Here is a 25,119-nt window from a genome sequence, read left to right as displayed (position 1 = left end):
TTTATCTCTTTTCTCTATGTTTACAGTGAAGGTAGTGGTGGTAGTTTGGGAATAACTTTAAGCTTGCATGCTAGCCATAGCACTTATCTGAATAACCTCATCATCTTTTTTATTTATTTTTAAGAACAAATAGGTATGTATATAACATTGTTTGTATCCAGGATAACTACTTCCAAAATAATGTTTCTATTTCAAATCTTAGAAAGCTATTCATGTACCAGAATTTTTTTGCCATCCCTTAGTTCATGGACATCTACATTGTGTATGGTTTTTTTTGCTACTAAAGAACATATTGCTATAAATATTTTATATATATTTATATAAATATACAATATATATATAATTATGTTTACATATATTTCATAATCATACTTTTATATATGTATTATATATGAGTACATATGGAACATTTCTGAACATATTTGACCTCCTTGGGATGTATGTATGTGTATGTATGTGTGTGTGGGGTATATATATATATATATATATATATATATATATATGTATATATATACATATATATATATATATATATATATGGCAGTGGGATCACTAAATCAAAAGGCCAACCCTAAATTTAAAAAAAAATTTAATGTATAAGAATTATAATATTCCCAATTTTTTCCTTTCAAATTAGTTTAGTACCATGAATGTGGGGTATGATATCTCTAGGAAATACATTATAGCATCATCTCCACAATACATTATGGCATCTAAAATACTTGAATGATCCTCTAATTCTCTTGGATAAGTATATTCCATATCCATGTGAAATGAAGTGAGATTTCATGATGAAAGAATTTATGTATTCATCCTAGAATTAAAGATATTGATTCCCTTGCTGGGATATACTCAAATGGGGAATGAATCTAGTGAAGAAATAAAAGGAAAAAGTAGGGAATGTGGGAAGGAAGGAACTTTATTTGAGAGTTGTTTATTTTTTTCAAGTTTCCATCCTGCAATGAATTCCTGAGCAAATGTACATTAAAATTTTAACTTTCCAGTGAATGTTTTTTTCTTTCTAGCTTAGAAATTAAAAAAAAAAGATAAACTCATATTTAATGGTTGATTTTTTGAGAACACTTTAGTTAAATATTATTTTATTCAAAACACTTTGTTCATTTGAGTTATGGTAGTATAACTGTTTAGTATATCCTGGTGTCCTGGATCTGTTGATAAATACACAATTCATTTTTTTATTTAAAATCACTATTGAAATAATTATCTAATATTTATCTGTTTTGGAGAGGAATAGAAGTATTTCTATGCAGTTTGGATCTATATTAGACACTTACATTGATCACTTCTAATTTAACAATTCTTGTTTTCATTGGTAACAAATATCTTCCTCACTCTCCTTGTGGTGCAGGATCCTGAGGCTTTTGTGAATCTTATTTGATTCATACCTTTTTCTGGGCTGGTCCTATACAAAATCAGTATTTTCTTTTTAAAGAAAATAATTAAGGTATTTTGGCATTTACAACAGACCTATGTAATCTTGGCTCATGGCTTTTGATGAACTGCTCATGCCAATATTAACAGGTGTTTGACAAAGGACATCTGTTCATTGGGAATAAAGGGGCAGGAGAGAGGAGTTTATTAGAGTTGATGGAGAACTTTTACAAGGCCAGAAATTGTGGATAGATCTTCCGGTGTGCAATCTGCCAAGGGCTTGGTGGAAATTTTAGTGAATGCGCTAATAAATATGAACAGTAAATACTTTTAAAATATCATTTCAGTTATGATTATATAACACTAATTTTCAAGATCTTTAGATGGAAAATATTAATAGGGTTTACATAATTAACAAGGGAACTAATATTGAGCCATAATAAAAATTAGAGAAGACTATACAAAAGTGGTTCCATTGAGCAGATCTCATGGTTCAAGTGCCACATTATCTACAAGAAAGCGACATATTAGGAATCTTGAAATCTTGTTTCTCTTTTCTCTGTTATGTCTTCTGCTAGTAATCAATGTGTGACTTCTGTCTATCTATCTGTCTATCTATCTATCTGTCTATCTATCCATCCATCTATCTGTATATATATATATATATATATATATATATATACATACTTATATGTATAAATTTACATATTCTGGGTCTCTGTCTTTGGCAGTCTATATCTTTATTTCTATCTCTCTGTAAAACAAACCTACAATACCTCTCATACAACTTTTATCTCTACTTCTCTTCTAACTTTACTCTTTATCTTCCCCCAATGAAGATAAGCTAAATATGAAGCAAGATTAAGAGCTAGGAGGTAAAGAATGGTCTGAGGAATGTAACCTGATAAATACTTCTGCCATTTGCTTCTAATTCTTTTATTTTACTTATTTACTTATTTACTTATTTTTATTTTATTATCCCCTTCAAGGAGATCTGAATTTGTAGTGATCATTCTTATTATACATTGTTCCATAAAAATGAGTGCCACATTTCTCTAATTATGACATGTCATGTCTATTACAGTAAAGTCTAAACTCTGAGGGTACATTAATGTGTATCTTTTGTATTTTTATCCTTAAAAACTTAAGCATCTAGAACATTAATAAATACCTGTTAATTGATTAGTTGATGTCTATCCAATTAAACCAAAATGACACAACAAAACTATTTATCTATTATACTAGGATTTAGAATTTCAAACTTTTTTTTAACACTTAGTGAAGTCACTAAATCATTTGACATTTAGTGACCAATCATAGAAAATTTTAGGGATCCCTAGTCAAAGCAGTATACTACAGTCACTACAATGCAACATAGAATTTAAATATGAGCTCTGCCAAATTCTGTCTGAGTTTGGTCAAAGCAAGATTTCTTTGGGATTCAGTTTCTTCAACTGTGAAATGAAAGAGTTGAAGTTAGCTGGATTTCCTCAACATTCCCTTCATAATTTAAACATGGGATCCTGGGGGGGTGGGGGGAGGTCATGGGGGAGGTGGGAGTGGAGATTCTCCAAATTTCCTGTATTAACTTAATTATATATTAAATTTTTGGAAGTCCATATAAATTGAATTTTGCCATAACTAACTGAAAGGATTTATATCCATTGCTTTGAAAAGATGCTGGGAAACTTTGGTATCTTGGCAATGTCCACTCTAGAACTATAACCTGGTGCCTAGTTTCTTTGTGTCATAAAGGTGCAACATGAGTGAGACTTCCTCTCTGTGTATAGATCCATAAGTGAAAATGAAAGGCCTAACCATGAACTCTCCCTCTTCATCTTCATCAAGTCCCAAATAAAAAATCTCATCTTCTGTAGGGAAATCTTTCCTCATCCTCTGTAATTTGAGTACCTTATCTCTGTTGATATTCTCCAATTTATCCTGTGTATAGCTTGCTTATATATAATTGTATATTGTCTCCCTCATTGAGCTATGAGTTCTTTGAAAGCAAGGACTGTCTTTTGCCTTTATTTTCATCCCTAGCACCTAGCATGATCCCTGACATATATTAGTACCTGATCAGTATTTATTGATTAACTACTCATTCCCCGCCCCAATCTTCTCACCCATCTTTTAAAATTTGAAAGACCAAAAGCAAAAGCACTCTTTTAATTAACATTTATTGACCCACCTGGGAGGAACTCAGACAAAAACAAAGCAGAGAAAAGAGGTTTTAGAGATAATGCCATCCATCCTCATTTTGCAAATAAGGAACCCCAGGCTAAGCGAGGTGAAATATTTATTCCAGCTCAAGCAAGTAGTTGGTAGCAGAACCATGATGAAAGTAACTTTTGCAGAGTCAAACCACTGTTTTCAGTTTAGGAAGGCTTTTGGTTCTTCACTGTTCTTCCTTTTTTACCTGCTACCAGAAGGAACATCCTCTTAGTGGGAAATTTTATTTCACTTTTTCTGCCATTGACAGGGGCAAACAGATAGCATGGTAGAGTAGATAGAAATTGAGATGTAGATTCAGGAAAATCTGAATTTATATTGATTCTGAAACTTACCAGCTGTGTAGTCATGGGCAAATCATTTATAACCTCTATGAATCCATTTCCTTATCTGTAGTTGGCATAATAATCCCTGTTCTACCTATATCACAGAGTTTTAACACTTAAGATGTTATATGAACAGCAGTCCATATTTATTGTTGTTGTTATTGGTGTTATTATCATTATTATGGTTATTCCTGTTTATGTTGGAGAACTGAAAATAGTAGGGGCTTATTTGGCAAGTAAAAAAAATGCCAATATGTGAAAGTAACTATTTCCATTTTATTTCTCACTTTCCTTAGTATTACCAGAACCTTTGCATCAGGTAAAACAGAAAAGGTGATTTTTCAAGCACTTAAGGAGTTAGGTCTTCCCAGCGGAAAGGTATTTATTAAGTTATTTTAAAAATACACTACTAAGTCTCTTACAATATAAATGTCATAATTTAAATAATTTGTGCCAGATACCTGACTTTGCATGCACCCTTTTTATTATAAAGCAAACAAACATAAAACAAAAATAATAAATGGGAAATGATTGGTTTGCATTTTGGCACACTCCATTAAGCTTAACTTTAACAAACATTTAAAAATTCACAGATGACTATTTTATCATTTTTTCTCTTATCTACATTAAGAAAATTAAGTTTGATATCTTTTAGAATTAAAAAAGTCATTTTGGCTAGAAAATATGATGTTGACAAGATTAATACTCATACTTTGAAAGTAAATTTGGTCAAGAAGACTTTTATAGACCCCCAAGGGTTATAGATATTAAAATTATCAAAGTATTCCAGAGCACTAAATCTTTCTCCACATAAACCTTTTCTATTCCTCCCCTTTTAAATTTCATATAAAGAAGAATCAAGCTCTTATTATTGTTCATGACAAAGAGAATGAATATCAGTGTTGCTATTTAAGCAAATCTTGCTCAAGATAAAACAAAGCAGAGAACATTAGGTCTTTCTATATTTTCCTAAAGTGTTTTCTCTTTCAAATAAAATGATGACCTCGAGTTGCCTTTATTTTTTCATCTATAGAAAAGCACAGGCTACACAGCCAACAAGACTGGCTAGAGAACAATAGTTTCTCCTTACTCTTTCATGTCTCTTTCAGGGGCATTTAAGAAAATTCCAACAGCTACTTGCAGTTACATATCTGACTGTATAGAATAGAAAAAAAAAAGCCTAGCCACATATGTTCTAATAGAACCAGCTCTCACATCCTGTACAATAACTGCTAAGATGCTCTTGGTTCTACCTATTGAGTTGTAGCCAGACTTTGTCAATATGCACCCATGAGACAACTATAGTAGCAATTCATTGTCTCTATCATCCCTTCATTGAGAAACTACTGCTGAAAGAATAATCCATCCCTGCATTTCTTTCCAGAATGATGAAATCGAGCCTGCAGCATTTACTTATGAGAAGTTTTATGAACTAACACAAAAAATTTGTCCTCGGACTGACATCGAGGACCTCTTTAGGAAAATGTAAGTTATTTTTTTTTTATAAATAGTAACCCTAAAGCTATAACATTCTCATTTTAGGTTTTTCTCATATTTTTTGCCCCAACATTTCAGTGCATTATGAATAGAGTATCCTGCCATGCCTGTTACTATCATATCCTACACTTGCAGGCAAGGTCAGCATTATGTTTCCTCCCCTTAATTTATCAATGTAAAAGTTCACTCCAAGTTTTTGAGAAACTTTTACATAAGTTAAAGGAAGCACCTGGAACTTTTTTCTTGCATTGGCTTTACTAACTACCTGTAATTTTAACCTGCTCTTTTAGGTTATTAACACATTTTGTAAACTAACTAGTTTAAGTATGGAGTCTTTTTATATTATTGGAAAGTTCATTCATTCAGAATTATCTAAAGTGGATGACTTACATGTTGTTTTTGAATTAACAGCTTTTTAAATAATTATTAGGGAAAAAAGGAATAACAAAAGTCTTGACTAGTGCTCATGGGGGGTGGAGGGAAGCTCTTACAAAGGGTCTTTGGCCTTGAAAAGAATGCACACCTTAGAAAATAGGCTTAGAACGTATCATCAACAAATGTCAACATGTAAATCGTACCTACTGTAGCATCATATACAGAAACTTACTTTTTCTAATAAATTTCTTTTCAGCAATGGAGACAAAACTGATTATTTAACGGTAGACCAATTAGTGAGCTTTCTAAATGAAGTAAGCTTTTTCATACATTAACTACCATAAAGTCTGTCTGCAGTGGCTTGCTTCTTCCAGTTTCCTCATTGCATGCTTCATGCCATCATTGGCTTTGCTTCTGACCTGCTGATCTTTCCATTATGGCATCTTCCAGGTGCAAAAATCAGCTGCAACTCTGTGTTATTGTGCTTTCCATGTGTTGGCTTTGCCACTTGCTTTTTGCCAATTACTTGCTGTGGTGTATAGCTATTGTTGTGTCAATGAATTTTACAATATTTTACCCATTTAATTAAACATGTTGGTTTTCTGTTGTCAGATATTATTAAAATGTATTCAATTGTTTTGTATTGATCCTTTTAGATAGAGAATGATTTGTGTATATGGCACTGTAGTTTGATTCTCCATTGCTAATATTTTTCTTACTAGTGATGCATGGATTGGTAGTCTTTTATTTTTTAGTTGATTGCATGTAAGATTATATAGAGTAGAATGATATATTTTAATAACAAACTTATAGATCATTAGATTTCCTGACTGTGTTATTGTAGAAAAAAATTTAATTAAATTTTCTTTCTTACTTTTACATTTTCCAATCTAATTTTGAGTCAGATTCACTTGAAACACAGTTTTAACTCAATTTACTTGAAAACAGGATAATAAAGTCTTATAAAAGCAAATGAATACTCTAATTTTTGTTATTGCCTAAGCATCCTCCATATTTCCAAAGAGCTTTTTTTATTGAAACATCTAGAAATTTTGCTATCATTCAGATAAGTGTAGCTTCTTCTTGTTTAAATATGATATATATATATATATATATATATATGTATGTATCAAACATAGAGGAATAGATTTGAATATGTATAAATATACCTTAATCATCACAACAAAACAAAGAAAAAATTAAAGGCTGACTCAATGCCAGATACATAACACTCATTTGATAAGTCTTAATAAAAAGAGATAGGAAATGGATTAGATAGGGTATTAATAACCACCATCTCATTGTCACTCCCCATTCTTCTTTTCACTATGAGTTTTCAATGAGTTCATGTTGAATTTATATTTGTACTTTAAGAATTATACTAAACAGAACTTGAATATATTCAATATAAAGGGAAAATGTGGTTTAAATTTTTAAATATAATTCAATATGTATTTGACTTGAGATTTCTTTTTGAGTTATATGCTCTACTCTTTCTTAGTCATGAATATGCTATGCTTTATAATCTTTACCCAGATATTATCCACATTCTTACATTGTAGATAATAAAAAAGCAAATTGCTTGAAATGTTTTTCATCAACACATGCTAACATTCTACTTGTCTTGTTCTTGCATTTTGAATTATTAATAACCAAGTTATTGTTAAGGTGAGCCAAGAAATACTTTTCCTTGCAATAGTAGATAGTGGGATGAAAAAGAGTAAGTCTGTGATGTCTGCTGACTTATTGCATTTGGAAAAGCCTATGTGCATATGTGATGTATCTGGCTTCAAAGCAATGACTAAATATTTCTTATATCTTAAACTTAGAACTGCATGTTTCTCAATAAAAGTTACTAATATTATAAGTACAGATTCAACTTTCCAAGAGCCCTTCCTTGTCTGTTCTAAGGATTGTTGTTCTGCTCTTTTAGTATGCTTTTAATTTTTGAAAATCTAAGACATAAAACAACTTTGAAAATATATACTCTCTATTTCTCAATTCATTTGTTTCCCCTCCTTTTAGCATTCTATCATAATGATTAAAATGATTTACTTATTTTAAACACTTTCTCTACCTTTCTTCCACATGACTCCTGCAGAGAGAGAGAGGAAACATCTTGACTTTGAATAATGAGAATGAATGATGGATTCAGTTCAGTGCCAAGCTTTCTCTGGTTGCTGATATTATACAATGTTTACAAAAAAGTCATGATAATAGATGTTAATAGGTTTATTTCAATTCAACCAGTATTTTTGAAGGTTGTGTGATAAATAATGTTTAGTTTTATCCAAAGATATATATATATATATATATATATATATATATATATATATATATATCCTGCCATTCTTCATCTTTATTAAAAAAATGAATCAGGTGAGAAAGTGAATTTAGCCAATGACATTCAAGCATTGTAGCTAATAAATTTAGTCACAGACATATAAGTGTTGGGATCCTTTATGATGGCTTAAGGAAAGCATTCTTTGCCTTAATTATTAAAATAACAAAGTCCAATTTGTTAAAACTGGCAGATGGGGCAGCTAGTTGATGCAGTGGATAGAGCACCAGGCCTGGATTCAGGAACACCTGAGTTCATATTTGACCTCAGACACTAAAAATAAAGAAAGGAAAAAAAGAAAAGAAAATGATCTAGCTTTGTGACCTTGGGCAAGTCACTTAACCCATTGCCATGAAACAAAAATAACAAAAAAGCTGACAGAGAATTGACATAAGCTTCTAATTATTTACTTCATCAGAGTCATACCATGTCATCTCTGATCATAGAACCTAATAATACTAACTTTCAACTATCATCTAATGCAAATAAATAATCAAATTGGCCAATTTTTGTTTGTTCCTCCCCCCATTTGTATGCTCAAATAAAAATGCTAATGAGTACAGAAATGGTCAAAAGGTTTGAAATAAGGTGGGGTAATTAATCAAGAGTTAATAAGTTATATTGACCTTGTTGAAAATTAAAACTAGATAGCTGCTTACTGTGAAGAGACTCAAAGAGGCTATTTCAAATAGATTCACAGAATTGTATTTCTGGAATGTGCTTTAAGGGCATCTAAATAATAATCTAATAGAATAACAGAAATCATTAGATTCTATACTTAGGATAACTTAGAGATTATCTAGTTCAGAAAATAAACATTGAAATGAAGAAAATTAATTCCAAAAAAGGTTAGGAAATTTGTTCCAGTTCATATAGTTAGTTGTGTCAGAACCATGATTAAAATCCAAACCTATACCAACCCAGCCTCATTTGGCATATAGAACTGGAACAAATATTGCTGCTGATAGGGATGTAAAGTATTGCTTTGCAAATATTAAAACTTTTTTTTAGAATAGACCATTGTTAATACTATTATTAGTCAGCTGCCAGGAAAGTGACAAAAATAAAAATGTATCAGCCACCATTATTCTTTTTTGTTGTTGTTGTTGTTGTTGTTTGCTTTTTATAAGGCAATGGAATTAAGTGACTTGCCCAAGGTGACAAAACTAGGTAATTAATAAGTGTTTGGGGTATGATTTGAACTCAGGACCTCCTGACTCCAGGTCCAGTACTCTATCCACTGCACCACCTAGCTGCCCCCAAACATCAGTACTATTCTTAAGAAAATACTGATAGATTTTAATAGTTTATCCTACTTAGTATGATACCTGATACATAATCAGTGACTAATAAATGCAAGTTGCCTATACTGGAAGTTGTTCTAAATGAAAGTCTATTATTGGTGGAAAGAAACTAAGGGATCATAGGTCAGTCAACCAGTTGTTGATTTTCTTCAGGATTTTGCATCCTATTTTGAATCCCTACATGGTGGACCCTGATGCTGAAGGATTCAAGTAAAAATATCTGTAAAAAAATAATAAATTTCTTTTTGATAATGATAGCCACGGGGGATGATAGTCTGTCCCTGAGAAGAGAAACACATTGACACACATGATCACATTACAAGAACTTTATTGTCAGCTCGTAGAAAATCTAAAGCTATAAATATTAAATTATCTCTCAAGTGCCATTTGTTAGCCATAGTTTCTGTAATTTCATCTTCCTTATCGAATATGTATCCAAGGAGATAACAGGTCTTACATTAATTTGGAAATCATTCCTCTATCTCCTTTACATCTCATGGTAATACCAATCTCTAAACTTTAATAACTTTTTTTTACATATCACTATGTAGTTTATAGAGTGATTTCATACCTGTTGCTTCTTTTAATTCTCTTAACAATTCTATGAGAGAGAGCTGGTATTGTCATTATTCCTCTTTAAGATATAAGGCAACAAAACAGGAGGTAAATGACTTTCTAGGTTATGCCCCTTTCTAGGTGAGTTGCAAAACTAGGGTCCTACATCTTTTTCCTGTACCTTTTCTCCTATTACTTTAATTATATCTCCATCTCTCTTTCCTTTCAAGAGAGAGAAGAGGGAGTCAAATTGTATCTCTAATCTTTTCCCAGTAAGCAAGGTGATACAGTTGATTAAATGCAGGTGCTAGGGTCAGGCAGTTTCATCTTCCTGAGTTAAAATCTGATCTCAGACCCTTGGTAGTTATATGACCCTGAACAATTCACTTAATTCTGTTTTCTTCAGTTTGCTCATCTGTAAAATGAGCTGGAGAAGGAAATAGTAAACCATTCCAGTCTCTTTCCCAAGAAAATCCCAAATAGTCATGAAGAGTCATCATGACTGAGCAACAACTTTCTTTCCTTTCCCTGAATCTTTTTTCCCTCTTTCTGTTCCTCACTTCTATCCTCTCTCTCTCTATATATATGTTTTTAATTTGCCTTATTTTATGTACAATTATTATCATTAGTAATTCTTTTGATTTTAATATAGGTATATATATATATATATATACATATATATATATATATATATCTGCTTATATACTCACATATACACAGAACAGTTGATGACCAGATCACATAAATTAAGCTAATCCATTTCAGCAGACATCTATATAACCTTTCCTCAAGACAATAAGACAACTTTGCTTTTTCTATAACCATAGACACAACCCTTTTTATCCATCTTTTCTACCACCATTAACAGATATTGACAAGAGTAAACAGATACTAACCATTTCATTCTCAATATAAGTCCATTAAATGATGTATTCCAACTAGAAACGGAAAGCTTATAATTTCTCATAATAATGGGATACACAACTACATGCCTGTACTATATCGCTAACTAATAATATTGTGCATCCTACTATATGACATTCCATAGTTCTCATAGTTTGCTTTTCTGGATACACAGTGATTGTTTTTGCTATTCTTTCAACACTAGAGATCTGTTGCTGGTAGCATTAATTCTTTGCTCCTTTATTGCATGGCCATATTGTTGTAAGCTATAATATTTTATAAGCATGCTTCATCAGGGTAAACCTCCAGAAGAGATTTTGTTGCTTCATTATGAATCAACAGCCCTGACTTTGGAAAGGGGTCAAAGACATGTATATTTTTAGAAACTGCATAAAATGTTCTATTAGCCATAGACATCCACATTATCCAAGTTCAAATTATTCATCTGACTTGGGAGTGGGGTGGAAATTCCATAAAACTAAAAATTCATTTCCCAAAGTATGTGCATATATCTGGGTAAAGAAGTGTTGCCATGGTCATACTTATTGATGAAGTTTTGCTTGCATCTGCTTATCTGCCATGACTCAGTTGAATTTTGTTTTATCTTTTTTCTTTATTTTTATGGAGAATCAGGTACACAGTGTGCAGCCCTCAAATCTACAATGAACAAAAAAAGAATTGTAACTACAAAAAAAAAAGACTTTGTAAATTGGACTTTCCATTTGTCCTTTATGAAATCAGGTACCATTGGAAAGTTAGTTGTAATGTTCCTCCCTCAGGAGACTAGCCCTGAAATTGAGAGAGGAAATTTTTCTAAGTCTTAAAGAACTCATAATAAGGGCTTTCTTAGTGGACTTCAGATGATTATTTCCTTTAGAATTAATTGATCTTGATTTTTTAAATGATTAAAATAACCCCAAACTGTCAATTTATAAATGTAAAAAAATGAATTATATCCTCATCTTAATTACTTTTGAAATGATATTTGAATTATTAAATTACTTCTACAAATTTGTTCAATACAATGAAGTTTTCCAATTCTGATCAGTCTTAAATGGAAAAGTTATGCATCATTCTTTAATATACGTATATTTACATAATAACTGAATATTTATATTAAAATTCCTCCTTACTAGATAGTGATTGGTTGCAGTTAAATTCTATAAATTTAACTAAATTCTATAAATTTAAGCCTAAAATATATTTGATCATTCCTACATTGAATTTGATTCTATAAATAAGACAGTATAAAATAGGAATTTTCTCGGTCTCTGTCTCTATGAGAAAGTATCCTTAGGAGAATCCTTTCTTTTGGTGTGAAGGAAGGAAGGAAGGAACTATTTTTGACATTTGTTATAATTGTGATACTCTAAATTTCATGTATTAGAAATTTTCTATTTTGATTATACAAAACATTCTAAGAACTTTGCTATATGGAAAATACTATTATGCTAAACAGAGTTATTTTCTAATCTTAGCATCAACGAGACCCTCGACTGAATGAAATTTTATTCCCCTTCTATGATACAAAAAGGGCAATGCAGATAATTGAGACTTATGAGCCTGATGACGAGTTGAAGACAAAAGGTAATGAAGAAGAAATATTATTTTGTTGTACTTTCTCTTTTAAAAAAATCCCATAAAGGTGGGCATTTATTTAAAGTAAGTCATATTGATGTTGCCTAAATGAATTTTAAGAAGCACAGTAGCTTCTATAGTCAAGATCAGGTATTTTAATTTATTTTCAGTTTTAAATAAATCACATTTCATATTAAATAAAAATTTACACCATGCTAATTAGATTATCATTTTAAATTCTCCATGTCAAAATTTAGATTTTTTTATTATATATTTCCACAATTGAGCTTTAAAATAAAATATGCTGAAAATGCAGTATTACAGAACTTTCTATTTCAAAACTTTGAATTGAATTATTTAGTATAAGTGATTTTAAATAAAGATCATCTATACTAAAAAATTATCCATATTGATGACAAATTTATGCCTCATATTTGATGCTTATAAAAGAAGTTGAGAACTGTTGATTTAAATATGTAGATTATTCAGGGATTAGATTAGCTAATTAGTTGATCATCCAGTTTGATTAATTTGATTAATCAACAGTCATTCATTAAGCACCTACTGTATTTCAAGCAGTCACAGGGGATACAAGTACAAAAAATGAAACCTTTGTTACTACCAACAAGCTTTTGGTTGTCTGGTCTAAGGGGCATTTTTCTGCCTATAAATATCTCCATTGGAGAAATGCTGGGAAAGAAAATTGAGCAAAACTCAAGTTAACTCAATTTTATTTCTTCTTACCACTACTAGAAATAAAAAAGTTTAATAACAGCAAAAGAATAAAACTATATTAACAATGAAATTTTTGTCCTTAATTTAATTTACCTAGAAATAAAGTAAAATAAAACCAAAAAACCCTCATTCTCCTATTCTGCACACAGAAGTTGTGTTGTTTTGAAGTCATTTGTCCTTTTTGAAAGCATAAGCAATAAATTTAGTATTTTTTCTCATCATTCAAATGTGAGCTCCTTGAAATGCTATTCTATTTATCTGTCTTTCTTTTTACCACCAGGGCTTACTGAGCACAGTTCTTAGCATGTAGCAAAAACTATATTCTAGGATTATAAATTCTAGTTGTTTTTAAATTATGAACAATTAATTTTAGAATAGTCTAGTCAACCAGTCAACAAGCAATTTTAAGTGCATCTGTGTACTTATTAAGTGCATTTGCATGTGTCAAGAAAAACTGTTTTTATTTTATTACATTGTAGAAACAAGATATATGTGTCTGTCCTTGAACTCAGGAAAGCCTGTTTTCACATCCCGTCTCTGAAACATATTATTGTGATATGACCTTAGATATATCAATTTATCCACAATGCCCCAGTCAACTGTCTAAAAAAATTTAAATTTTAGACAATTTGCCTGTCAATGAAAAAAAATTTCTAGGAGTTTTCCCATACTAATGAAATTACTGATATATAAATAAAAAATAAATGAATGAGTAAATATTTTAAATTAAGATTAGAATTATTAGTAAAGGTCATGGGGAATATGTATAGCTGCAGAATGAATTTTAATATTGATATTTTCCATATTCACTTAATACTCTAGACACAGCATGAGCATTGTATTTGATTTCCCATTGTAATTCCTTAAAATTGAGAATATATTCTTTCAACAGACATCTTTGCCTCCTATATTGTGCCTTGGAAGAGTTGATACTCTACTGGGATAAAATAACCTATCCCCAGGTAGAAAGTACACAATGCTTCTTCAGTAGGTAGAAGTATATATATGCAGTAATTTTGGAAAAGCAAGAGAAGGGCAATGTCATCTAGAAGGATCAGCACTTGGACTGGGTTTCTGCCTATTTGCATGAGAAACTGGGAAGCTACATATTTTTAATATATTCCCCTGCCATCTCTTTCTTCAAAACTGCCTTTACAGGCTTTTCCTCAATCCCTTGTAAACTCTTAAGGCTCTATAACATTTGTTTTGTTTTGTTTTGTTATGGTTTTTTTTAGGGCTTATATCTAGTGATGGATTTTGTAGATATCTGATGTCAGATGAAAATGCTCCAGTCTTCCTTGACCGCCTGGAACTTTACCAAGAAATGGATCATCCTTTGGCCCACTACTTTATCAGTTCTTCCCATAACACATATCTTACAGGACGCCAGTTTGGTGGGAAATCTTCTGTGGAAATGTACAGACAAATCCTCTTAGCTGGATGCAGGTTAGTGAGCTAAGATAATTGCTTTTTATCTCAGTGTTCTAAGCCTATGATTAACTCATCACCTGAAAAGCCACATACATTTATCCCTTCCTTATCTCGACTTTCTCCATCATGGTTTTGATATGGACTGGCATAAGAAATTAAATTGGGATGTTTGAGTAGTTTTATGAATGCTAGAGATGACACACAAAGGCCAGAAGATGATTCAGAAAAAATCTTGTTACCCAGCATTGACTTCTACATATAGCCTTTGGACAAATACTTAACCCCAATTTTTCAGTAAAGCCCTTTAAATACCCAATTTAAAAAAAAAAGAGAAAAAAAATCAGATTTTTTCTCAGGTATGAAAGAGGGTGCCAAAAATTTTTTCACAGATTTTTTTCAGATTATGAGTCTTCTGTGCCTGTACCTCCTGTGATATGTAAGAAATAACTCATAATCAGAGTGGCAAAGGAAATTATTTCCTTCCAAATCATTACAGCAATAATAGTATGCATGACAAATAATATGTTAATGCAAATATAAAATATAAAAAGAAATTGTAGGTAGAAAATACATAGCATAGTGGATGGGGCATAGTCCTGAGTTCAAATCTCATCTCAGTTATTTAATTGTATGTGATCCTGGGACACTAACACCTCTGTTTGCCTCAGTTTCCTCAAATGGAATGAATAATAATATAGCACCTAACTCAAGGGATTCTTGTAAGAAACAAATGAGATAATACTTCTAAAGTACTTAAACAACGGGCCTAACTTAGGCTGTGACTTATAGTGGCCACAAATGTAAATGCTTATTCTCTTTCTCTTTTTTTCCTCCCCATAAATTTAAATTCAACTTTAGCTTCCACCAGTGGATAATAACATACGTATTAAAATAATAATTATCCGGCTAAGTAATAAATTAGTCTATTAAAAATACAGAATTTACTCCCCCACTCTGTAAGATTATAATTTTTTCATCTATGACTCTTTTTACACATATTATATCATGAAATTCCTCAGTATTTATGGTGAAAATATATAGGTATATAATGTTTAATTCATTACAACATGCTATAAGCATCAAACAAAGTAGTTGCATTAGGAAAAGGTCTTAAATAGCATTTATGTTATTTAAAATAATTTCACAATTCATTCTGTTTCTGGTCCTATAAGAGAATAATTTACTTTTAAAATTTTTGTATGAACTATTTTACATAAATAATTAAATATTTATCATTTTGTTTTATTCTTAGATGTGTTGAACTAGATTGCTGGGATGGGAAAGGAGAAGATCAAGAACCAATAATAACTCATGGGAAAGCAATGTGTACAGATATTCTCTTTAAGGTATGATGGAAAATGTACCTATATTTTACATAAAAGATTCATAACCTGGAGTCTGTAAACTTTTAAAAATTTTTTTGTATGTGTTAATCATATTTCAATAAAACCGGTTTCCCTTGTAATCCCATATATTTTATTTTGTATTTAAAAACATTATTCTAAGGTATCCTTAATACAAAATGGTTTTAAAAAATCCCTCTTTTATAGTATAATTTTTTAGTATTAATTCCCCAAACAACAGAAAATATATTATCATTCTTTCCTAAGAGGAAAAGAGCAAGTTTGAAAATTTGTATAATGACATAGTGAAGAGGTATTTTCAAAATCTCTTTACATTGCATTGAGATTCTTTTAACCTGTTTGCATATTCACACTCCTTCCTGTTTTGAGAAAATCAAGAACAATGTTTTCCTCTCAGAATTTCCTCTTCACTCTCCTCTTTTTTTCCTATTTTGAAGTAGAGTAGTAAACCATCTCTCAGCTAAATCCACTTTGTCCTTAAAAGGGCAGTCAAGAGTCAGATGACATATTTATTGTAAGATCTCTTGATATGAAAGAGGAAAGAAACTAAGGCTGTTTTTAACATTGTCTAAGATGAAGACAGTTGGGACTCAGATGCACAGTGGAATTCCTCCTCTTGGTGCTTTAAGTTCAAAACGAGAAAATTAAAACTAAAGGAAATAAATATCACTTTTCAATTACTTGTAACCTATTTTCCATCTCACAAACAATCCTGATTTAGCAACATACCATATGAATGTACAGCAATATTCATTTAAAATAATAATGAATTGCTGAGGAAAAGATATATCAGCAAAAAATTTAGATTGGAATGAATTTTTCACTGTTTGTTGAGGGGAAAATAAGAAAAAAAATGAAGGTTAAAAGATATTAGCAAGGGTGGCTAGGTGGTGCAGTAGATAGAGCACTGGCCCTGGAGTCAGGAGTACCTGAGTTCAAATCCAGCCTCAGACATTTAAGAATTACCTAGATGTGTGGTCTTGGACAAGCCACTTAACCCCATTGCCTTGCAAAAGTCTAAAAAAAAAAGATACTAGCAAACTAGAACCACATAATTGCATAGTCAAACTCTTCATATTTAGTTATAAATCAGAAATAACAAGGAGATGAAATGTATGCCATATAAGTAAATATAGTAGATAGAAATAAAGTTTAAGCTCAGCAAATTCAGAGTCAATGAACCTTTATCAAGTGCCTACAATGTGCCAGGAAGCTTGATGAGCCCTTGGGATAAAAAGAAAGACAAAATATAGTCCCTGATGTCAAAGAGTTCAGTTTAATTCTTTAGACAACATTCCTTTCATTTTAATAATCATAATATGCATGTCATGACATCATTCATAATCTTCTTCAATTACAAAGAACAACAATCTAATGGAGGAAATAAGATACAAACAACTATATATAATTAAGCTCTCTCTCCCTGTCTCTCTCTGTCTCATACATATACATATACATTCATTCTCCATTTGAAACAGAATTCAGTTTGTTATAACAAAAAAAAAAACCCTATGATTTGTAATTCTAAGGAGGACTTAAGAAAATGAATAAACCTCTCAATTTAAGAAGCCATGAAAATGTAATATGCAAGTATCATTTCATTAATTTGAGTAACCTTGGCCTTGGAATACTAGCAGGATGTGGGTGATTAGAGAAATCCTAGGAGAGAAAGATGAAGTAGAAGACATATATAAAGTAATGAATGTGTAGAGTTCATAGAATAGTGACGATAATATCAAAGTTATTTCCTATTTCCTTTTCTAATAGAATAAGGCAAACAGAAACTAAATGATTCATCCAGGATCACCCAGCTACTGAGTATATCTGAGGCTTGATTTCATGTCCAGTGACCTATCCACTGAACCACCTGGCTGCATTAAAAGGGATTAGAAAAGGTATAATTTTGACTGAGACTTTAAGGAAACCAAGGAAGCCAGGAGGCAGAGATGAAGAGGGAGAACATTCTGGGCAACATTTAAAGTTTTTTGAGGGCATCTTATTTCTCCTTTTTTAACTTAACACAATATCTAGTCCAGTGTAATACACTCTATGCACTCAATAAAAGCCACTATCTGTTGATCAACAGAAATAGATTGCAATGAAAACTCTGAAATAGCCTTTGTTATATATCTGAGTATCCTGCCTTTCCATCCTTTGAAGTTCATTGCAGGTACATGATCCATTCATTTCTTTCTGCTTTTGCCTCTTTCTTTTTGAAATGAATTCTTCACATACTGCTATCCATAGCCCCAATGAAATTGGCATAGTTCTACCCCAGGCAAGAATACCAGGACATTAGGGACTTTGGAGAACCAGCCCCAAATTCCTTAGAAGTTTGCACATTTTTTACTTTGGAGAACCAGCCCCAAATTCCTTAGAAGTTTGCACATTTTTTTCCTTGCCATATTTTAGTATCTTTGAGGATTGCTGGAATTATTGATTCCTTACTATGTGGCCAGCATTCCTTCTACAAGAAACCTCCCCTAATCCTTCTTAATTTCAGTACCTTGCTTCTGTTAATTATTATTGGTTTATCATTTGTATTGTACAGTCTTATTTGCATACTTTCCCCCATTAGACTAAGCTTCTTGAAGACAAGGACTGTCTTTTGACTCTTTTATATCATCCCAGAACTTAGTATAGTGTCTAGCATAGAATAAGCACTCAATAAATGTTTATAGATTGGTTGATAATTCATCACCTTTGCTCTCAAAGTGGTTAGAGAGGTAAAATTGGAACATATAAAATAACTAAGAGTAAAACTAAATTGTATGGTTCTAACTGTAATTGTACTAGCAGTTCAGTTGAGGGGGGAAAAGCATTCTATGGTCATAGCAAGGAATCTAACTTGGAAAAGAAAAGAAAAATGGAGTGACATTCTTGATTGAGGAACTTGAAACTCAAAATTTATTCATTTGTAGTCATCTATTTATCACAGTAGATTAATTCAGGTTATTTATTCAGCTGTAGTTGAGCAAAACAGAGAATATTTTACAATGATTGACAAGGACTGCTTTGACACAACATGTAACAATGGAGATATTTGACAGCTCAATGGGTAGTTTGATGAATGCATTCATTTATTCTAACCAGGTTTGTGGTGCTTTTTTATTGAACAATTGCTAAGTGCATAATACTATGCTAAACACTATTACCCCCCCAAAAATATATAAGACATGATCTCTAGGTACCTGAAGAGCTTTGACCCTCTTACACATTAACTCTGTTTGCCTTTTAAAGGATGTGATTCAAGCCATCAAGGAAACAGCCTTTGTTACATCAGAGTATCCTGTCATTCTGTCCTTTGAAAATCACTGCAGGTAGAGTGATCCATTCATTTCTTTCTACTCCTGACTTTGTAATAAATAAGAAGTCAGATGCTTTTTTGTCATAAACTGTAAAAATTCCCTGCTTTAATGTAACTCTGTACACTGTAATAGGTCTAAAAAAAGTTTCCAAGTCATTTTAGTATAATTCAAACATTTGCTCCAAAAAGGTTAAACCCTGGGATATATTCCTACAATTAATTTTATTCTAGAGATGCAGCAGCATCAATTCAACATTTATTTCTTAAGCTTCCACTCTTTTCATAGCCTACAGTGTTAGGGATTTAAAGACAGACAGACACAAACTGTTTTTCAGGAAGCTCACAATCTAATTGGGGGCAAATAGAAGAGAAGAGGTCTGTACATAAATAGCTATTCTGTAAGGGAAGGTGAGATAAGTGCAAAAGCAGAAGTCCAGACTAAGTGCTGAAAAGCCAGAGGACATTTTTAGTTAGTCCTATCAATTTGTGCAAGTGGCTTTTACTCAGATTTTTGATTAAATCAATTAAAGGTTATGATTTTTCAAAAGAACCTTTAATATGAATATCAAGGGAAAGGTTATGTATTATGCAGAAAAGATGTTTGAATTCTTTGGGGATGAATTTATTTGATTTCTATAATTGTAAATATGTGTTTGAATTTGACAATTACAATTATTTCCCCTAGCAAATATCAACAGTACAAGATGTCCAAGTATTGTGAAGATCTATTTGGGGATCTCCTGTTGAAACAAGCACTTGAATCACATCCAGTATGTATTTTTAGCAGACCATTTTTCTAGCTTAAATGGATTTGTTTTGAAATGCATTTCTAAGGAGTCAAGTAGGATCTTCAGACCAATAGAGAAGATTTCCATATTTATGTATTTTGATGTTTTAGGGGCAAATGCCTCTTTAATAGTGATAGAGTTGAATCAAGTTATTACAGACGTAAATTAAACCTTAAGCTCAATTTAATTTTATATTTCCCTAGGTCCTGCTTAATATACCTTGATTCAAAACTACTCACCCCTCTCTGATTTTTATAACAGTCACTTACATTCCCTGAAGTTCAGTTTTCTCAGCAGTAAAATGAGTTACCCTATTAATTTCATCAAGTGGCACTTATGCCAATCAAATGATGTAATTTATATAAAACATCACTAAACATTGGTTAAATATAAAGTATTATTGTTCTTTCCTTGACCACTAAAATGTAATTATTAACAGATCACAGTAGAGTAATTTTGATAAATGGGAAATTCAGTTATACTGATATTAGAAATGAACATTCGCAGAAGTTGTATTTAATAGAAGTATTTTTAAAAATGAGCTTCCAGATTCAATAGACTTTAAGAAAATACATTTAGTTCAGCAAAATTACTTGGCTGGATTCAAGCTATCAGTTACATCCATATCCACAACCCTCACCTCCTTCTGCTTATTTCCTATTATCAAAAGATTTAGGATTTTATGAATGAACTGGTATCAGTTATAATATTACTGAATGTACATGCCATAAAATTAATTTTATCAATTAAGATGCTGGATAATTTGAGCCAAAGATCTATATTGAGACTTGAATTTTTCAATCTGATCACATTATCCAGATCATTATAGATTTCCTATTTTATCTGATACTTTAGAGGTCCTTGATAGTGGGATGGATAGGTGATTCCATCAACTTGACTACTCCTACTGTGATTCAAATAATAAACTATCCTTGCTTTTTTCCCATGTGTATGGTTCCCCTCCCCCAATCTTTTCCCACAAATTCTCAATACAAGGATCTACAATCATTGAAGACCTTCCTCTGGGTCTTTTCATATTGTGTAAATACCAGTACAACACACTCAGACTGTCTTTTTCTTCTCCAGCACTCCTTTTTTTTTCAATTTTTATTAAAGATTTTATTTATTTTGGGGCAGCTAGGTGGCGCAGTGGATAGAGCACCAACCCTGGAGTCAGGAGTACCTGAGTTCAAATTTGACCTCAGATACTTAATAATTACCTAGCTGTGTGGCCTTAGGGAAGCCACTTAACCCCATTTGCCTTGGAAAAAAAATTTTAAAAAAAGATTTTATTTGTTTTGAGTTTTATAATTTTTCCCCTATTCTTACTTCCTTCCCCCCACCCCCCACAGAAAGCAGTCTCTCACTCTTAATATTCGATTGAACTACCTTCTTTCTGGTCATACACATATTTGGTGATTTTTTTCCCATTTATTCCATACATCTCATCATCAGTAACATGCCACAACTTTTTTTTACAATCACCATTTGTCTTTTATTGCCTTTGGGTCATCTGGAATTTTGAGTCATCTACGACTCACCTGCTATTTGATGACTGGTTACCCTTTTTGCTCAACATTGAAAAAAATATAGAAAGTAAAAGGTTGTACTTTGGTTGCAAAGTACAACTTGTAGCTCTTGAAAACAATTCCATCGCCTAAATTTTATTTAGGTTTATCCTTCCTCCTCCTATTCAGTTTAGGCCCAGTTCATTTTCCATCCATAGTACTTATCAAAGATGTATGAAATCACTTCACATTTTCCCAACAAGCAGTTTCACACAACAAATGAGTAAAAAATGGAAATAGAAAAGTTAAAGAAATAATATTGATCTTCTTTTAGACTCATTCCTTGAGTTTCAATTGTTAGAATCACTAAAATTCAATAGTTCTTAGTTTCATAGTAGCACTGGTAAACATAGAAAAGACTACTATATTTTTGGTACATTTAATATTATCATCATAAAAACAACAAATATTGGTTGAGTACATAAACATATCGTCCTGTGATAAACACTAGGAATAAAAATAGGAACAACAACATTTAAAACATTCCTTACCTTCAAGGATCTCTCTATAATTGGAAAAATAGAATATACACATAGACATATCTATCCAACAGGATATACTTTATATTAAATGCCAAATGAGTAATAAAAGAATTCTGAGGATGGAAGGATTACTGTGATCAGTTGAAGAAAGATATAAAAGAGGAGATAAGTACTTTGAGGAATGTTTGAATAAAAGAGAGAGAGAAAGGGAAGGACAAGTATGTAAAAAACAAGAATAAAAAGAATTTGCATGGCTATTTCAATGAGAAAAGAAGAGAAAAGTAGTACTCTTTTCCTGAATGATAGATAACTAAGGTAAAAGTAGAGTTTTCTTTTTATTAAAACAGGTATTTCTTTTAGTTTTCTGCTTTTCTTTACATGTAGACATGTACTACCCATAACTAATGCTGTAAATGTCCTCCTGGGGCACCCTAATGCTGTGTAGGACAGATAGTAACAAGTCAGTATCTGTCTCAGAAAAAGTTTGGGGGATTCTATCAAGTTGTTCTCTGGTATTGATTAGGATGATAGAGAGATTGAGAAAGGCAGTCCTACCCTACTAATTGTCATAAACTTCTTAAGCTTATAATAAGGTAAAACTGCAGGAATTTTTTCTCTTTCTCCATGAACTAAAAATTTTCATCTTAAAAATCTCAAATTTTAAACTGAATTCATGACCTTTGAAAATCTCCTGAGATTTTCCAGGGATCTTTAAAATTGGCCTAGATTAAACATTTACTAGATTAGTTACTAATTTTCAGTTCTGAGCTATTGTCTAAGAAAAATTGTGATTTTCACTGCTGATGCTATTAGGGGATAAGAAAAATAGATGGCAACTCTTTCTACTGCCATCTAGTGGACATAGTGATGTATAACTACTAGGAATTCTGTAAACAAGAGGCACATATCTCAGGATAATAGATTTTGAACTAGGAAGTTCAGCCCAATCCCTTTTCTTCACAGGTAAGGAAACTGAGAGACAGAGGAAGACACATTAGCTATGGCAGGATTAGAACTAAGTTGGATAGATGGATGAATGGATAGATGGATGGGTGGATGGATAGATGAGAGAGACAATGAATATATATTATGAAGTATATAGATATATAATATCTATATATATGAAAAGTAGAAGTGTAACATGTTATATATAATATGTATCCATATAATCTATAACATAACTATGTAGATATAAATATTTACTCTTCTTTGTATCAATTGTTCAAATGTCATCATCTCTCCCCCACCACTCCCAAGTCTACAATTTAAACCTCCCTGATTCCTTCAAATTCCTCTGGATGTTTTCCCAATCGTCAATGATTTTCCTAAAATATGGCATATAGAGTTGCATATACAACACATGATATGTCCTGACTATGGCTTAGGTAGAGGAGAATTATCTTACCTTCCTAGCTAAAACCTCTCTTCTGTTGCCTTCTTTTGTTGTTCAGTCATGTATGACTCTTTGTGACCCCATTTAGGGTTTACTTGGCAAAGATTCTGGAGTGGTTTTCCATTTCCTGCTCCAATTCATTTTACATATGAGGAAACTGAGACAAATAGGATCAAATGACTTGCCCAATGTTTGATTTAATTGAGCTGAATTAATGAAGATGAGTCTTTCTGACTCCAGTCCCGGTATTCATCCTCTGCACCATCTAGTTGTTCAACTTAGGAGTTTGCTTATTTGTTTTAGACTATCTATCATTCTGTTGACTCATACTTTGCTTTAAATTTATTAAAACTTTAGATTCTTTTTCTCCCCCAGACAAATATGACCCAACTCTCCTCTTCTTACATGTGAATAAGTATGAATTTTTTAAAAATTAAAAAAAAAACTATGCCTGTGAGTTTATCAATTTTAAGAGTTCCTGATAAGGAACTTTTTCAAACCAAGGCAAAAAGGTACCTTCTCTGGAAAATACAGGATTATGAGAAAGTTACTCAGGGCACTGGATGATAGAATAAATGAGTATATATTTATTAATTGTTTTCTAAGTGCTAAACAAGTGGCTCAGTGAATAGGGGGCTTGGTTTGGAGTTAGGAAAAACTAGTACAAATCTGGTCTCAGACATTTATTAATTATTAATTAGTGAGCTATGTAACCCTAGGCAAGTTACTTAAACCTGCTTGCATCAGTTTCCTCATATGTAAAATGAACTAGAGATGGAAATAGCAAGTCACTCCAATATGTTATCCAAGAAAACACCTAATGGGATCCTAAAGAGATCAAAAGGACTGAAAAAAGAAGGATTGAACAATAAAAGTGCTATATATTATATGAGACAGTCCCTCCCTGCCTTCAGGAGGGTTACATCTAATAGGGAAACACTGTATCTATAGGATAGTGCTAGACAGGGAGTTGGGATGAAAAAGAATCTAAGGTTTTAATAAATTTCAAGCAAAATATGAGTCAACAGAATGATAATAGTCTAAAACAAATAAGCACACTCCTAAGTTGAACAACTAGATGGTGCAGAGGATGAGTACCGGGACTGGAGTCAGAAAGACTCATCTTCATTAATTCAGCTCAATTAAATCAAACATTGGTCAAGTCACTTGATCCTATTTGTCTCAGTTTCCTCATCTGTAAAATGAATCAGAGAGTTGTAATTTGCTGGGGGAAATTGGGAAATTGGCTAACAAGACTGACGGACACACCATGGGAGTCTCTTCTCTTGAGAGATCTTCAGAGAAGTTAGATAATATCAGGTAAGTAGTGCAGAGTAAATTGTTCAGGTCTGAGTTGGACTTGATAATAGCAATCAACCCAAGTTTCCTTTAATAATGAGTGCTCATGGATTAGCCTTCCAGAGTAAGAAGTAGAACTTGCATAGGAGACTGGAGTGAGGAGGGCCTGGAATAAATGGAAGGTAGAACTGGGACATGATCAAAAAATGGGGAGTCCAGCATAGTTTGTCTGAATCTTTCTAAATAAAC

The 25,119-nt window shown here is 31.9% G+C and overlaps 1 protein-coding gene across 18 annotated transcripts in view; it reads left to right on the top strand.

Moving 5' to 3' along the window:
* Positions 1-25,119, top strand: part of PLCB4 (phospholipase C beta 4) — a 517,486-nt gene that overhangs the window by 370,278 nt on the left and 122,089 nt on the right. For all 18 annotated transcript variants that reach the window (XM_074209475.1, XM_074209467.1, XM_074209461.1 and 15 more), the window contains 8 exons: positions 4,247-4,328; positions 5,335-5,435; positions 6,079-6,136; positions 12,404-12,512; positions 14,474-14,684; positions 15,922-16,015; positions 19,274-19,353; positions 20,026-20,110. In XM_074209475.1, coding sequence (XP_074065576.1) covers positions 4,247-4,328; positions 5,335-5,435; positions 6,079-6,136; positions 12,404-12,512; positions 14,474-14,684; positions 15,922-16,015; positions 19,274-19,353; positions 20,026-20,110 — 820 coding nt within the window. The remainder of the gene's footprint in view (positions 1-4,246; positions 4,329-5,334; positions 5,436-6,078; positions 6,137-12,403; positions 12,513-14,473; positions 14,685-15,921; positions 16,016-19,273; positions 19,354-20,025; positions 20,111-25,119) is intronic.

This window comes from Macrotis lagotis, chromosome 1 (assembly GCF_037893015.1).
Source record: "Macrotis lagotis isolate mMagLag1 chromosome 1, bilby.v1.9.chrom.fasta, whole genome shotgun sequence".
Classification (NCBI taxonomy): domain Eukaryota; kingdom Metazoa; phylum Chordata; class Mammalia; order Peramelemorphia; family Peramelidae; genus Macrotis; species Macrotis lagotis.
Note: the sequence above shows the minus strand (reverse complement) of the source record. Positions and strands in the feature narration are given on the sequence as shown.